A 17736-nucleotide genomic window follows, 5' to 3' on the forward strand; every position below is an offset into this window, starting at 1 on the left:
ATATTCTATGAGTCTAGGCTGTGGCCGTACGCTCTGTGCACACTGCTCCGTCCTCATCCCCATGAACTCAGCAATGACGGCTTCCTTACAGAAATCCACTTTGTAGCCTGAACTTTCACAGCTCATTTTGAGTCACTTTCCAGCCAGTCAGTTGAGACTTACCCAATCTGATCAGGAGGTGTTGCCTCCTGCCTCTTGCCTCACCCAGGTTGGCATCCCGTAATTCACCTCACCAGAACGAGTACCCCATAAGTCACCTCTGCTGGGGGGCACCTGTAACTTGCCTCACCCAGGGGGGCACCCCATAACTTGCCTCACTCAAGTGAGCACCCCATAAGTCACCTCTCCCAGGTGAGTACCCTATAACTCACCTCTCCTGGGTGGGCATCCCATAACTCGGCTCACTCGAGTGAGTACCCCATAAGTCATCTCTCCCAGGTGGGCACCCCATAACTCACCTCACCCGGGTGGGCACCCCGTAACTCGCCTCACCCAGGTGGGCACCCCATATCTCACTTCTCCTGGGTGGGCACCCCATACCTTGCCTCACTCAAGTGAGCAACCCATAAGTCACCTCTCCTGGGTGGACACCCCGTAACTTACCTCACCCAGGTGGGAGTCGCCCAACGGTCCTTTTGTTTCTGGATTGGCAATTATGATCCGAACCCCTGGAAGTATCTATGTGGGAAAGGAGAACATTCTGGTCAGTGGACAGAGAGGTAGATGCTACACTCCAATCAGCCTTGACCTTGCCTTCATGTCACATGCCTGTTTTCCTTTCTAAAACTGTTTAGAAAGTAGTATGGCTTTAAATTAAAATTACATACCACAGCATGACATAATTACTATGTGACAATTGCATCTTATTGCAATTATTACTACAGTGATAAAGCCTGTGTTAACGTGATCTTAAAATTAAGAATCTGAATAAAAACAGGATAAATGATGTAACTCAGCCTGATGCTGGCAAAACAGGGATCTTCAGGTATTTCAATTAATTTTCCAGTTATGTTTAACATTGTGCGTGACATCATGGGACGCTGATGTGGAGGAAGGGGTGAGGTTTGCAGTAGGCACTGAATTAAGGAGGTCACGGATCAAGTTTTCCAAGATGAGTGTGGACTGAAAGCACAGGTGGGCACGGCACAGTGCGGTGGCAGGAGGAAGAGCCGGCGCATCCCAGCGTGTTCTGACTTGAATGCCCGTCCAGCTCTCCATCTTGGTTATGCTTCAACACCCTCCTGCACGTCACTGTCTTGTATCAGAATGCTCATATCAAGCATCTCCCTCTTAATGGAAGTTTGGCTTGGAAACATTCTGAATTTCACTAACACCACATGCATATGGCAGCAAAAGCTGGTTCTGCAAATTTAGAAAACAGCCCGTGTTGGTTCAGCTACTGGGAAGGGTTGAGATTCGACAAAACATCGGTGGTGAGAAGTCCTGTCCCATCCCTTGAGTCTGACGTGTAATATGGCAGCTCTGGTCCCTCGTCCTGCTAACGACTGGCTTAGGGCAGGCAAGCACAGCGTCCTACCATTAGAACCAACTTAGTACTAGAACTCTAACTGGCGCTCATGTAGATGGAGATTATAAAAGGTCCAGAAGCAACACGAGGCACTTCTGGAATTACGTCAAGTGGGGCCAAAAACAGGAAAAAGAAGTCTTCACTTAGGTGTAAGTGAAAAACATACCCACAGTGGCAGAAACTACTTTGTCCCCTGACCACCCTTCTTCGTCTACTTTCACAGCAATTGGACCTGGGTTTTTAGCTAGGCCCACGGATATTCAGAACCGATACAACGTTTCCAACCTTTCTTTCAGCCAGTGTGACTGCATGACCAGATTCTGGACAGTGGCACTGAAGTGTGTATAAGGTGGCTTAGGAGCCTTTGCTGAGGTCTGCACCTTTAGTTTCCCTTTGCTGCTTTTGCTGCTGCTGGAATGTGGAAGCGATGGCTAGGGTGAGAGCAGCCACTTCTGACCCTGAGGCACCCCGGGAATGGGATCCATGCAAAGCAGAACAAGACAGAAGGTGGCAGGGCCCCTGGAGTTTTCATGATGTCTTTTATGTAAGAGAAAAGAAAAATCTAGGGGCGCCTGGGTGGCTCAGTCGTTAAGCGTCTGCCTTCAGCTCAGGTCATGATCCCAGGGTCCTAGGATCCAGCCCCACATCGGGCTCTCTGCTCCGCGGGAAGCCTGCTTCTCCCTCTCCCACTCCCCCTGCTTGTGTTCCCTCTCTTGGCTGCATCTCTCTCTGTCAAATAAATAAATTCTTTAAAAAGAAATTGTTTAAAAAAATTTAAAAAAAGAAAAAAATCTAACTTGTTTAAAACACTGTTGTTTGTGGAGTTTCTGTACTCATGGCCAAACCTAGTCCTGAAATACTACATTTAAGAAAACTTTTTGGAGAAGATACTATATAAAATACATTTCTTAAAATGTCAAAGCCCATACGCTGAGACTCAAACTTACACAGAAATGTATCTTTCTTCCTTCAATACTTACTTTTCCTGATTCCATGAGGGGCAAGCTATGAGGAGAGCCTCTTTCCACCAAGCGGACTCTGCAAACAGAAAAAGAAAGTATGATGACTTGGGTGTTTTTGAGCCTACGGTTCCCTTCCTCCATATTCAGCACCTGGTCAATGCCGGGTGGGTTGCTGGGGGATGTTCAGTCTGCTCGTGAGCACCGTTCAACACAAAGACAGTTCAGAAATCAAAGAATAAGTGGTCTGGCAGCAGACGGCGGCTGAGCTCTGGCGGGGAGATGGAGAGAGATACGGGACACGCCACAGAGGCCACATCCCAGTCACCAAGCCTGCACAACAGCTGGGAAAATGATTCTGCATCGAGAGGAACCAGGACTCAACTCAGCACTTGCAGAAAAGGAAAGGAGTAAGCATTGCACCATAGCTCTGAACCCGCTGCAGGCCGTGGGGACCGCACTGCCCGGGGCTGAGGCACTTGTGAGGCCTCAGCAGGGCCCAGGTCTGTGGCTGCAGAGAGTCTACCTTCTGACCCAGGTGTGTCTGAGCCCTGGGGGACAGGACTGGCCAATTTGGACAGCAAAACCTCCTTTCAGAAAAGAAACTCTTTTCCATTAAAAAAATACTTAATGGTGACTAAATCTTAAGAACTGTGGGCGGGGACGCCTGGGTGGCTCAGTTGTTAAGCATCTGCCTTCGGCTCAGGTCATGATCTCAGGGTCCTGGTATTGAGCCCCGTGTGGGGCTCCCTGCTCGGCGGGAAGCATGCTTCTCCCTCTCCCTTTGCCCCTCCCCCGCTCGTGCTCTCTCAAATACATAAAATCTTAAAAAAACAAAACAAAACAAACAACTGCAGACGACACTGGTGTGATCACAACCTGAGCTGGCTAAATCCTTCCCAGCTGTTTTTTTTAAATGCCTGGTTTTGCATCTTGGCCACCGTACTACAGGACTGTGATGCTGTTCATTCATCTAAAAGGCAGTTTTTATTGGAAGAGAGTGAAGCGCAGGAGAAAGTGCTTGAATCCTGTGGAGCGGGAGTTGGGGGCATGGAGAGGTGGAACGCTGTGTCTCCACGCCCGTGGGGAAGTGAAGCTCAGCACGCCCCAGCCACCCTCTGCATGATCACAGCGATCCTCCTCCTAACTAGTAAGTACTCCAAAGATGGAAGGGGGCCGGAGGGGTGCTGCTGGGCATGTGGGGCTCCGCAGCCAGCCTTTGGTGTGGTGCCTCCTGTTGCTGCAGCTGAATCTTGGGGGTGGGGGCAGGAACAGGAGGACTGACACCTTCTCTTCAGCAGCCTTGGGGAGGGAGGGAGAGCACCTGAGCGGTGGCAGCGGTAATCTGATGATGTGGAAGAACTCACTATTCCAATTTTGGGTCATATGGTAACCACTAGGATCTCCGGTGTTTGTCTCAAGGAAGACTTGATGCTGACGGCAGCAAACGAGGGGTCATCCAAGAAAAACAGCCTAGATCTCATGCCCTCCGGGAACAGTTCTAGAATATGCCATTGGGCTTAATGACATTAACCTTCAAAGATAACGCACCTGGTGCATTACTCCAGAATTGTAAGAGACACACCCGCTCAGGACCCAGGGAGGCTGCGTTAGGGCTAATGGCCCCCATCGCAACAGCACTGAGAACCTGCGGGCTTCGCCTTGTCGCACTTGTAGACAGACGTGGTGCTCATGCTGGGTCGGGAGGCCAGGACCGCGACACTGAGCTAGCGCCAGGCTCATCTGAACAGCCAGGTGAAGTGGACAGGCCTGTGTCCAGCGGCTGGCTGCCCATCTGTGGCGTCTGGATATTGGCAATTTGCTACAGATGGAGAAAGCCATGGGGATGTGAGGCCAAACTGGGCGGACAGTTAGAGGAGTGGGTGGGCTGAAGGAGAAAGGGCCAAGCAGGCCCACTGTGTGGCCCGGTCCCTGTGTGAGCAGGGCTGCTGTGTCTGGGGGTACCCAGCGGGCCAGCAACCAGGACAGGCACCCCCACAGGCCAGGAAGTCAGGCTGGGGAGCAAAACTGAGCCAAAAATGAGGGCTGTTTCAGACACACTTCCGCTCTGCTGGCTGTCCACGCACAGTGACCACTATTTTAGGATGTTAGAAAGCCCGGCCGGGCATTTTGGACATATCAAGCAGCTCTGACCACTGCATTAGGACTGTGAGGATGTCAGAAAGGGCATCCTGGTGTCAAGGGTGGAACCAGAAAACAAGGGGCAACGTCCCTAGATGCTGGCGTCTGGGGCCCAGGACCTGCTCTCCCTCCCCGCAGGCTTCTCCCCAGGCCCATGCCTGGCCAATACGAGGGAAGAGCACAAGGGCACGCTGCCTCAGCGAGCGGGGCTCCTGGCCGCATGCACACTGGCTGGCGTCTGCCTCCCTGAACAGCGGCCTCCTCTGCCCTCTTCCTGCTCGAAGAGATTACTTGTGCCCTGTCCTTCCCTGTCCGACACTCAGAGAAAGGAGGGATCTCATCTCACATGTGGAAGAAAGGAGGCTCTACCATGAGGAAGGTCTTCTGTGGTCAGTATGGAAACGGTGTACTGTGTCTCCATAGGGAGCAGGAACAGGGTGCTGGCATCGCTCACGGTGGGTCCCACATAAAAAGCTACAAATGCCACAGAAGATTGCCCTTCATCCACATGAAAAGAAAAATATCCCGAGGGTGAAATGAAAAAGAACCAAACCAAACCAAACCCTGCTTAAACAAAAAGGCAAAGCTGGCCAGCGTCAGGTCAGAGGACATCCAGTGGGCACCTGCCCTGCGGCCCGCGGCCGTGTGCTGCTGTGGGCACTGCTCTCTCCCTACGGTTTGCAAGGTTGTGGCCACACGACAGCACATGGGAGGGGTTGCAGGGACAGGCTCTCGGCCAGCGAGTGGGCCTGGATCTGTCCCACAAGGACGCGGAGCGGAGAACGCAATCCTGTCTTCCAAGAGAGGACAGACAGCCTACAGCAGAGACCCTCTCGGGAGGACCGACGGACGCGGCATAATCCATCTGACACAATGCAGGAGCTGATGAAACCCGCCAGCCCTGGGACGGGGACGTTCCACCACTGCTCTGGCTGCCCTCATGTCCATTCCTGAAGACCGAGCTGGCTCCCCAGGTCCCGAGTAAGACCCCTCCCCAGCCGACGCGATGCTCACCAGCACACGAGCGCGCTCGGGGCGCTGGCTGTCCCATCCCCCTCTGACCTGGCTATGCTCCTGTGGGGAAGAGCCCTGCCTCATCTCTGACATTCCTAAACTCAAGTGCAAACCCTGGGCTTCTGAAAACATGTTTTTCCGCCTAGGCTGTCTTAATGACTTGAAGTTTAGGCTTTTGCTAGAAAAGAAGAGACAGCAAGGAACACAGGTAATGTGGGGGAGATTTATGATTCCTGATAAAATCCCTACCTCGTGCTCTGTGCTCGGGCTGTTCTTACCCCGACCCGAGCTTCACCCGGAAAGGCAACACACCATCGGGCTGATGCCAAGGGGCTGCTGACGCAGGGTCGTTGTAGCGAGAGGTCCGTTTGCAAAGGCTTCCTTCCTCGTCAGGACTTCCTCCCGCCGCGCGGGACAGGCTGGGAGCACGCCACAGGCTCACGAGCTCTCCAACATGCTCGCCCCCTTCCTCCACCTGACACGGGGCTGTGGACCACGAGTCTCGCCCTGCGGACAGGAGCACCTTGCCCTCCCGGGTCCAGGCCCGCTGATGCTGCCCTACACCCACTGTCACCCACTGGCTCAGGAGACACGAAACCACCCAGACATCACACCATCTGCCCCAGTACGAGCGAGGGCGTGCGTCACAGCCGCTGTCAGGAGCATTCTGATGGGGGACCTGTCCCTGCTGGTCACGCTGCTGCCCAGCCCTGGCCTCCTGGCAGTCGCTCGTGATCTGGGGGTGAGCACCATCTGACCTTCAATTGCCACAGCCCGCTCTGCTACACCAGACGCAGAGGAGGGTACAGGACCCAGAGTCGTCCGCCCGTGTGAAAACGAGCTTCTGTGCAGCCTCCCTCCTGGCCCATGCCCCGGACGTGCTGCTAGAAACCAGGCTGGGCTTTCACTTAAACGTTCTTCCAAAAAATCTGAAGCATCTAACATGCTGAATGTAACACAGTAAGACCATTGGCATGAAAAGTTGTTTAAAGTCCCAGAAGATGGAGGGGAAATCCCTAACGACGGGGTGTGTGTGACGGCTTCACAGACGTGGGTCTCCACTGTAGGTGCTGTGGCTGAATCTTGCCCTCAGCCTGCCGGTGGCTGAGGCACAGGGAGGAAAATGAGACAAAGTTTACCATCCAAGTTTGGCACTAACGGCGTGCTGCTGCTGGGGAAGCGTATCCGAGGACGTACGAGGGACATCATGGTCACAGCCCCGAAACAGGCGCAAAACAGCAGAACGCACCAAAAGCAGCGTGGCCTCTAAGGGAAGCTCGTCCCTGGAGTCAGCCCTTGATAACAGCGATGGGTTACATGCGGGCCAGCAGCCCCATGGTGTCGTGGGAGCCCCAAACCGGGGGAAATCACCCCAAAACCAGTGATAACAGGCAGAACAGGAGAGCATGCTTACCTAATATAACCACTGTGCAAAGAGAATGCCTATGTGCATCTGGTGCCTTTTCTCTTATAAAATTACAAACCTAACACGCTCTTGCCCCCAACATCCCTCCTTCCAAATCCTGACTTTTGTGTTTCTCCTCGTCTTTCCCTCAGGTTGAATGGAGCCCTGCACCCTTTTCTTCCTGTTGGCGTCTGTTTGTGGACACCCAACTGAGGGTGTGGGCCAAGCCCTGTGTCCATTCATAAGATTCTGATGCAAATTCATTCAAATTAAATTTAGGAAAAACGTGTTTTTCAGACATCCAGGCTTTTCCTTTTAACTCGTAGCATTTATTTTTAGGAGTTTTATTTTTTATTTTTATTTTTTTTAAAGATTTCATTTGAGAGAGTGAACTAGAGAGGGGGAGGGAGAGAGCGCGCAAGTGTGCATGAGCAGGGAGCCCGATGCGGGACCTGATCCCAGGACCCCAAGACCATGATCTGAGCCGAAGGCAGACGCTTCACCGACAGCACCCCAGGAGCCCCAGGACAGTTTAAGATTCACAGAAAACCTGAACGCAGAGTGCGGACCCCCCAGGCTCCTGGCAATAACCACAGTCCTGGACACACAAGCACGAGTGTTAGAATGTGAGGGACGTCCGCTGCAGCTAAGGGGCCGCATCAATACGTTTCTGTCAACTCGAGTCCAAACTTCATCATATTTGGCTAATGACCTTCCTCTGCATCCCACAGAGTATTCGGCTCTCACGTCTCCGTAGGCCCTCTAGGCTGCTGCAGTTGTTCACACCTTCCATTTTAATGACCATGATAGCTGTGAGGAAACGGGCAAGCTGCTCTGGGGGACCATCTGATACTCCTCCCAGGGTGGGACAGCGGTTGTGAGTTTGGGGAGGAAGACCACAGAGGAGAAGCCCTTCTCAGCACGTCCAGCCAAGGGCACATACTCAAACGAGGCATCCCTCTATGCTGACCCTGACCTCCATCCCAGGAGGCTGTTTGTCCGGTGTCTCCATTAGCGTGACCCCCACCGCTTTCCACACCTCAGGGCTGGGGCCGGCAGTGTCCCCCCAGGATGACAAACAGCCGATCCATCTACAGAGATGTCTGGCAGAGCTCCGTGCCGAGAGCACAGGGCAACATGGAGCGCCCCTCAAGGTGTTCTGGAGTTTGCTTCTACCCTGGGTTCCGTCGGACACCCTGTTCCCTTCTACATGGATCCGTGTCTGCCAAAAATAGTTGGAGTTGTGTCTGCTACCTCCCACCAGAAGGTCTTTATGAATGCATACCTCCTTTCCCTTCTTGAGTGAGAACAGAAAGACCTGAAAAATAATTTCTGGACTTGATACATTATAAGTATCATTTCTCTGAAAGTAATTTCAAAATTGTAGAAAATTTAAAAAATGAAAAGAGTACAAAGAACACCTCCAATATCCCTTAGTCAGGTTCACCCATTGTTAACATTTTATTCCACTTGCTTAATCACGTGTGTGCTCTCTGTCCTGCTCTCTCTCTCTCACACACACACACACACACACACACACGTCCTTCTGAAGATGGGTGGGACGCTGCATCCATCACGACCCTTTACTGCTCAGTATTTCATCAAGCATTTCCTACGATGAGGGATATTCTCATGCATAATCAAAGCACGGCAATTAGTGTCAGTGACGTAACGCCGATCTGAGCCCCGACTGCAGTTCTGTCCATCAGCCCAATGATGGCTGCAAGAGCATTGCCCCCTCATGTCGAGGACCTGCTGAGCACCAGGTTTTGCATTTGGTTGTCACGTCTCTTTAGCTTCTATTACTGAAGACCATTTCCAAAGCTTTTCTGTCTTTACGAAATCGACGTTTAAAAAGAATATAACCCCTGCCTTTTAAAAATATCACTTAGGGGTGCCTGGGTGGCTCAGTCAGTTAAGCATCCGACTCTTGACCTCAGTCCAGGTCTTGATCTCAGGGCCATGAGCTCAAGCCCCACATTGGGCTCCATGCCCAGCATGGTGCCTACTTAAAAAAATAAATAAAAAATAAAAACATCATTTGAAATAATTTTACTCAAAATGAATCAAAGACCTAAATGCAAAAGTTAAAAGTATAAAAATGTTATGAGAAAACATAGGGCAAAAACTTCACAATATCAGATTTGTTAAAAAACAAACAAACAAACAAAAAATCCAAAAAAACCTCAGCTAGGACACCAGAGCACAGGCAGCAAAAGACGGATAAACTGGATCACATCCAAATGAGAAACTGTGCCATGGATGATGTCAACAGAACAAAAGGCAATTCACGGGATGGGAGAAAATATTTGCAAGTCCTATATCGGAGAAAGGACTTGTATCCAGAACTTATAAAGAACTCTTAACACTCAAAAATAAAACAATTTGATTAAAAATGGGCAAAGGACTTGAATAGACATTTATTCAAAAGAGATATATGAATGGCCAATAAGCACATAAGAAGATGCTCGATATCACTCGTCATCAGAGAAATGCAAATCAGAACCACAATGAGATACCACCTCACCCCCGTTAGGATGGCTACTATCAAAAAACCCAAAACAACAGGTGTGGGCGAGGATGCCAAGAAAGGGGAACCTTGTGCACTGTCGGTGGGAATGCAAACTGGTGCAGCCACCGTGGAAACCAGTATGGAGGTTCCTCAAGAAGTTAAAAATAGAGCTACCCTGTGATCCAGCAACTGCACTTCTGGGTATATACCTGAAAAATGTGAAAGCAGAGGCTAGAAGAGAGAGTTCTATGCCCATGTTCACAGCATCAGGAAGGTTGAAGCAATCCAGGTGTCCATCAATGGATGAATGGGTAAGCAGAATGTGGTCCATCCATACAATGGAATATTACTCAGCCCTAAAAAGAAGGAATTCTCACACATGCTCCAACATGGATGGGCCCTGAGGACATGTGGGGGAATGTGATAAAAAAGATGGGACCACTGGTTGACCCGTGAGCTGGACCTGGGCATTCGGAGGCTTCTCACCTCTCCCCTGTCTTTGGAATGTGGGTTCCAAGTGCCTTTCTGCTCCCAGAGGCTACTCCAGGGACACAGCCCTGACCTGGTGACATGGTGTCAAGAACACACCCGCACAGTCCATGTGACAGAGCCCAGTTAGGGCCCCTTGTAACTTGTAAGATCTGGTGGGTGGGTGCGGGGGATCCACCTGTCTTGCTGCCACCCAAGACGAGCAGCATGTGTAAGTTCCCTTTGCTTATTAAAGCTGCCACCCGCCCTCATGGAGGGGCAGCCCCTTTCTTCAGGCCACTTCTGGGCTGCACACCTGCAGAACAGCACGCTCAGGAGAATAAGCCGGTCGCAGAAGGACAAACCCTGTATGATTCCACTTATGAGGTCCGCGGAATAGTCAAGTTCATGAAGACAGAAAGTAGAATGGGGGGTGCCAGGGGCCGGGGAGGGGGAGTTAGTGTTTGATGGGGACAGCGTTTCGGTTTGGGAAGATGTGGAAGTTCTGTGGCTGGTGGCAGAGATGGCCGCCCACCTATGAGTGTACTGAACGCCACGGAACTGTGCGCCTAACGATGGTAAGATGGCAAACTCTGTGTTGTGTGTGTTTACTCAGCTAAAATTTAATCGTTTAGACATTATTACTTTGGCGTTCTCTAACATTTCCTCATGACTGACCCAATGGGCTGAGGGAATGTCATGTCCTTCTCGTGGGATCCCGTCTGGAGGCCCATTAGTCCATCCGTTCCCTTCAGGTTTGTTTCTGAGCTTGTCGATTCTTTGTCCGTTCTGCGGAACATTCCAGCACACGATACCGGCATGCCCGTTTGCAGCGTCCTGTTACATGGCAGGGGACACGCAGTGCAGCAGGAGGTCACACGTTGCTTCAATACGCAGACCATGACTAAATCCCATGAGGCAGAAGCCACGCCGTCCTTTTGTGGTGCCCGTCACACACGCAGCCCTGAGCTCCGCCCCTATGGTCCCCTGTGCCAGCCCCGGGCCACGGTCGGGCCCACGCCCGAGCAGGCGGCCAGCTCTTCTCCACAAAAGGACTCTCCAAGAGTAAGTTTTCTTTCTTTTTTTTTTTTTTAAAGATTTTATTTATTTATTTATTTGAGAGAGAGAATGAGATAGAGAGAGAGAGCATGAGACGGGGGAGGGTCAGAGGGAGAAGCAGACTCCTTGCCGAGCAGGGAGCCCGATGCGGGACTCGATCCCGGGACTCCAGGATCATGACCTGAGCCGAAGGCAGTCGCTTAACCAACTGAGCCACCCAGGCACCCCAAGAGTAAGTTTTCTTAAGCAAAGAGATGCTTCCCTTCGAGGGAAAAGTATCTACAACGTTCACTTTCTAATGATGGCTGGGTATGACAGTCACACGGGCAAGAATTAGCTGGCTGCCCTTGGCTTTGCTAAGACCCTATAATCAAATGGTATTTGTAGGGTTTTGTGGTGGTGATTCTGTGAACGGCGGGAGCAGAATAAGTCACCAGGATACAGAAAGAGAAGCTGAAGGTGCAGACCAGCTGGAAGAGGGTTTTCACAGACTTGTAGTTTCTGTCATTTTCTCTCTGTACCCACCCAGTCACACTCTGGGCCATTTCATTCAAAACTGGGATGTGCGTATGCACAACACCAGAATGAGGAGGGAAGAGAGAACAGGAGATGATGGGACAGCCTTTCTCACTGCGCGGCTGGTCGGAGGGAGCAGGAGCACGGGCAGAACAGGTGCTCCATCCGGCTGATGCCACCAGCCCAGGGCGGGGAAGCTGCTGAACCCCTCCTCCTTCTTAGGCCCTGAGTCCTGACCCCACACGAGACACTGCAGAACCCCCCAAAGCCAGCAGGATTGGACTTCCTGCACAGCGTGCCGGGAAGGGCTCACGTCGCTCTGGCCATGTGCGCACACGTCATGACGAGAAATCAGGGGCCGTGTCCGCCTTCCTCTGGAAAGATCAATGCATGATCAATGTAGGAGGCGGCAATCTGCAGAGGGAGACTTCCCCCAGGGAACATGTGGGGCGTGAACCAAATTGCTGTACTGTCAGAGAACATGCCTCACTCATACGTGGTGGCTGTGAGAACACAGTGAGCGTCTGATTTTGGGGAAGGGGGCCCAGATGTCGCAAATGAAAATACAGGATGCTGGGTTGAATGTGAATTTCAGATCAACAATAGCACTTTTTAAAGCGTACATTTACCCACGCATATTTGGGACATACTTGCACTAGGAAAATGATGCCTCTTGTATCTGAAACTCAAATTTAACCGGCTGTCCTGTAGTTTATCTGCAGCTCCAATTTAGAGGATTTGGTAGAGGTCTTCGGGATAAGATTTAATGAATAAACCAGTGGGGCAAAAACTATCCAGTCAATACGTTATTTTTTATTCTTATTTAATTATTTAAATTTGATCTTTACTGAGAAAAGACCACAGAACAATCTCTCAGTAGAGCCTAAAATGTTCTAGAAAAGGATGGAACACTTAGTCAAAACTCCACAAATGTTTGAATTGGGAAGGGGACCCAAATACATCACCCAAGCATTCAGAGCCGGGTGGGGAAGGGGGGGGGACCCAAAACGAGCGAGGGCTGGGCTGAGAGGCCCAGTGATGTGGTCTGAGGTCACACGGCCAGCTGGTGGCAGAGCTGTGACCGGTGCCCAGATCAGCACCTCTGTGGCTCTTACTTCTTCTCTAGGGATCTCCTGACAGGACAGCAGGTGTGAGAATGAGGTGCAAAGATCAGAAATAGGTGATGGGTTTGAAAGGTATATGGTCTCTAAGGGATGCTGATGCTGGATGGGGGAAAAGCAAAGAAGAAATCAGGGGAAGAGCTTGCCTCTCCCAGCTCCCGAAATGTCCTTGGAATGGGGCTGGGAGCCTGGGCCTGCCTCCCGCACCCGACCAGGGCCTCTCAGACATGGCTTCGGGGCTCCCCACCCACACAGCCAGCTCAGGAGATTTCGACAGGCTGATATGCTGGGCTGCATTCTAAAGAGGGGAGAACCAGAGTAAAGGGAATCATGTCTTTTTATGGAAGCTACCAATTCCAGGGAAGATTTTGGCCTTGCACGGAAGATGGAGGCTGGAAATTCACCCCAAAATTACCATGTTGCAAAATATGAACTCTTTCTTTTTACTCAGTTTTCTCCATTGATAGAGTCATCTGATTTTCAAGTACACTCCTTAAGAACCATTTAAGGAATGCACAAAACCCACACTACAACCCTGATCTCTTCAACTTCGATTACGTAGCTGTGATTAAGGTGGCCAAACAATGAACTAGAAGCATGTGTGCACACCTGTGGACAGCCAGACACAGACATAAGGGAGGACAGCAAATATAACAGATGGAAAAGCAAATCTATAACTATATATATAATGTATGTATCTATAGAAGCAATACATTGTTTAGATGTATTACATTAGTGAACCATCACGATGCTTCCATGAGGTAGGTCCTCCGATCCCCGCCGGACAGGCAGGGAGTGCTCGGGCTCAGCTGAACGGAACCCAGGAGCAGTGGGTTCTGTGCCTCATGGAACGTCAGGGAAACTCCGATGCTCACAGCATCATCCAGAACTCCTGGGGTCAGCTCGGTTCACAAAGGGCCTGCGCAACTTAGGTGCCCAACACACCTCCCGGGTGGCTGTGGAGGACCGTGTGACCGGAAATCAGAGATTCAGTAATAAATGCGAGCTCCATGTCAGGTTCTGCTAAGACCCTCATGCCAATCACGCACAACCGGGAGCCAACCAAGAGCAGGGTCCCTTTTCAGCTGTTCTGTGTTCATCTGGCCCCCCCTCCTGCCGTGGACTAAATCACAAGTCTACCAACGCACGTCTACTCTGCGCTCACTTCTCTCTGGGTCTCGATACTTGGTTAACCACTGACCAGGACTTAGTGGACTATCCCTGCTTTCTGGAGACTTAGCACCTCAAGTTAGGAGGAGTAAGGAAGTTAGGGAAAGCTTTATGCTAACATTGTGTCCATAAGATTTAACTCCTAAAACTATTTCTTTAAATGCTGAAAATTTTTTTTCTTTCCTATCTCAAGTCTGCAAAATCCAAGCGCTTAAGGAAAGATCCAATTGGAAGAGATGGAGAGACCATGAATTCATCTTAAATGAACATATTAGAAAGAGTATTTTAAAAAGTAACACTTTCAAGTAGTCCCCAAACCATTTCATCATTTCCCCCTTGTGCACAGTGGGACTAAGTCTACTCCAGCAACAGGAGTCAGTCCCTTGCTATGTGAGGCAGAAATGTTCTCCACAGTGACCTGCTATAAACGCAGAGGATGAAATCCCAAACACTATGGGTCACAGAAGACAAGGGGGCGTTAGAAAAAGAGGCAGAAAGTCAAGTAGAAATCAAATCAATTTGGGTAACCTATTTGATCACAGGCTTCCACAATGTGGCTCTCCTCTGTCACCTGTCTCTGTCCCACATGTGCACGTGAGCACGCACAATCTCTCTCTAGGGAAACTGCACATATACACGGACAAGTTAACCCTCTCCAAGTTAATTAGATCATAATTAAGCAGGTGCCCTGGGGCTCCTAGTGAAGGTACCAAAGCAACAAATGATTAATCATCACTGACTCTCCATACGTCTGAGATTAGCACAATGGCCCCATTTTTTTTTTCCCACAAATGGTGACAAGAGAGAGGGTCAGTATTTACAAAGGCTCTCCTGTTTCACCTGCACCCCTGCTGGGACCTGGAGCCAGGCAAGCTCCCTCTTGCCCCCAGGTCACCCTGGTGCCGTGGGAGGGACAGCTTCAACCCCAAGGCCCCCACAGCACCTCCAGGGCCCTCGGAGGGTGGCTGTACCATGCCCGTCCTGAGCACAGGGAGGCTGAGGTCACAGAGCCGGCCCAGATTTGAACTCTGATCAGCTGGACCCCACAGCCTCTCCGTTACATCAGCTAAGACACTTCTGGTTATGTGTTGATAAAGGTCAGAAGTGAGGCTGGAGATTTCAAGCTGGGTGATATTTTCTCTGGGGAATGTGCAGGGTGGATGGTATTGAACGGAATGGGCTTGAAAGCAGGAGGATTTCGCAGACTGGGGGTGCTGTGGACAGTGGCGAGGCCCCGGGGGCACGACTCCCAGCTCGAGGAGGGGGTGGGAGCTCCAGCTTGCAGAGGCAGGGGCCTCCCAGGTGAGGGGGAGGCCCCAGGGAGGTTTTCTGCTGCAGAAAAGCAGGCGTGAGCAGCACGTCCGCCAGCGACTCAGCCCGACCTGGCCGGGAAGGTCTATTACAGGTGGTGAAGGCAATGGAGGACACGGAGGACACGGGAGCTCGGGCTCCCGGCTGCTGAAGCTCTGGGGACAGACCACACTGAAGGAGCGGTTATGCCATGTCCAGGTTTGCTTTGGTTTCGGTTGAACACTGACAGACAGAGGAGGCACTCCCCTCAGCTCCGGGCCTCATCCGCCCCCGCCCGTGGGAGGTGAGAATGCAGCGGCACAACTGGACTGCAGGTGGACCGCCAGACCAGAGCAGGAGGGCGCAGGCACCACGCGGAAGGCTTTCTTCCGAGAGGCCCGGCCAGGGCGGACGCGGGGTTCTGCGTGTCCTGCGTGGGGGCAGCTCGCTGGGTCCCTTTGACACTCGCCGATGTGGCCAGCGATGTGGCCACCAGCGTCGGTCATGACACAGCTGAAACTGTGAAGATGTGTGACCGACAGCAACCTCCAGCTCCCCAGGTACTTCTACTTCCACCCCAGATGGCCTTGTCAGAGAGCACACAGCAGGGACAAAAGCGTCACTTAAAAGGTTTACGGACTTTGAAGACGGGAGAACGAGCAAGTCACCAGGAGCACGCACTGCATCTCAGGCCCCGACTCCTCCCCGAGCTCGGACCACTCTGCCGCATACTTCCCTTTCCCACGTCGCATGCTCTCTGCAGGAACATCTGCCAACTAACACCTCCGCAGGGTCGCTCACAGACACCGTAGAAAGAACTGCCTACGGTTTCTGTTCAGCCCCTCCGTCCCCTCCGAGCGACCATCCAGGACGCTCCTGACACCGTCATGCGTGGTACAGGCTGCTTGGGCGGCCGGTCGTGTAGTCAGCTGCCCGTCCCGGTCAAACGGTCCGTGTTCGTCCACGTGCTCTCATGGCGCTTACTCGTCCCACGTTTGGGGCCAGGCCACAGGCGGAACTGCATAAATGCTACCCAAACAGGGATTCCTGGGGGAGCTCCTGCTCATCTTTTGAAGGTATAAAAGGTATAATATAATATCATTTCCAAGTAGCTTCTGTAGAGGGTAAAGCAGATTTGTTCTAAAGCCTAGAAGTCACCATTTGGAAGTGTCGATGCCCCTGGAACAAGTTACTTGATCTCTTCAAAGCCAAATTTCTGAGTCGTGAACATGATCTACAGGGATTGTGCGGCGGGGAGCTGGCAAGGTGCGGGGGGGCGCGTGGTCATGTCTGTCCTTGGCCTCCCGCACGGGCGTCCAGCCCAGGGCTCTAACCTTGATTCCCCTTCCACAGCAGAGTCTAAAATGAGGCCCCCAGAGACCAGGCGGGCTCCAGTGGGACACGGTTAGGGGGATGCAGGTGAGCCTATCAGGCTGAGCACACTGCATTTTGATCATCTGTGTGGGGCTGTCCCACGCGCTATAGGACATTTTTAGCTGCACCCCTGGCCTTCATCACTGGGACTCCAGCCATACTACTCCCCAAACTGCGCTCATCAGACATGGCCCGACGTCCACGGGGCCTGAGAGCCCTGCTGGGAATGCCCTGTGTGAGTCAGGGGTGGTACTCCCCGGCCTGGCTGGGGCATGCACGGCCCACCTGGGCCCCTCCCCGGCCTCCACAGCCCCGCTCCCCAGTGCACGCAGGATTCGGTGTCACCCAGGAACATGCTAGGCCACCCGCTCAGCTGGGTGAGTTTCCCCCATCCACTAACTGTGACCACGAACTCTGTTCTCCCCTCGCTGAACAGCATGATAACCCACGTCAGCAGGCGAGCAGAGGAGGAGACCCACAGTGTCTGGCCGTTGAAATGCCTTCGTCAAGCACCTGCTAGTCATTTCCGGACACACCTGTATCAGGGTCCGTGTTCCCGTGTCCCATCACATAAACAACAACGAGTGGGCATCTCCGTAGTGACCAGACAGAAACAGTCTACTCAGTGGGGAACCGCAGGCTTTTTGGTAGGCCCTCCTGGCTGGGGCAGAAATTCCTCGAAAGGTTCTCATCTTGCTTACACCTCCACGTTCTTCCCCCGCTTGAGGAAAACTGACAAATGCTCACCTTTCATTCTTGCTCAAGGCTGCTTGGGAAGCTGCACAGAAGGTAACTTCACTGATGTTTTAATTTTTCACGGAAACACCTTTACACAAAATTTCAATTCCCATAAAGAAATGTGGGCAGACCTGCATCGGGCTCCCTGCTCAGTGGGAAGCCTGCTTGTCTTTCCCTCTCCCACTCCCCCTGCTTGTGTTCCCTCTCTAGCTGTCTATCAAATGAATAAACAAAATCTTAAAAAAAACAAAAAGAAAAAAACCAAAAAAAACCCAAAAAGAAATGTGGGCAGAGTGCTGGTAGCTTTAAAAGGTGCAACACGGTGCCCAGTTAAAATGGTGATGGAAAGAACCACAGGCTTCTGGCCAGACTGTTACAGAAGCAACTCCGGTCACCCCTGCCCACTCTGCAACAGTCTTTGCTTACGTCAAAGCGCAAAG

General features: G+C 51.7%; 1 protein-coding gene across 1 annotated transcript in view; it reads right to left on the reverse strand.

Moving 5' to 3' along the window:
* Positions 1–17736, reverse strand: part of DIP2C (DIP2 acetate--CoA ligase C (putative)) — a 356092-nt gene that overhangs the window by 8882 nt on the left and 329474 nt on the right. The window contains exons 29-30 of the mRNA XM_081818894.1: positions 2509–2566; positions 604–678 (exon numbers count right to left, since the gene is read on the reverse strand). Coding sequence (XP_081675020.1) covers positions 604–678; positions 2509–2566 — 133 coding nt within the window. The remainder of the gene's footprint in view (positions 1–603; positions 679–2508; positions 2567–17736) is intronic.

The sequence above is a fragment of the Leptonychotes weddellii genome, chromosome 5 (assembly GCF_054177405.1).
Source record: "Leptonychotes weddellii isolate Sample4059 chromosome 5, ASM5417740v2, whole genome shotgun sequence".
Lineage (NCBI taxonomy): Eukaryota > Metazoa > Chordata > Mammalia > Carnivora > Phocidae > Leptonychotes > Leptonychotes weddellii.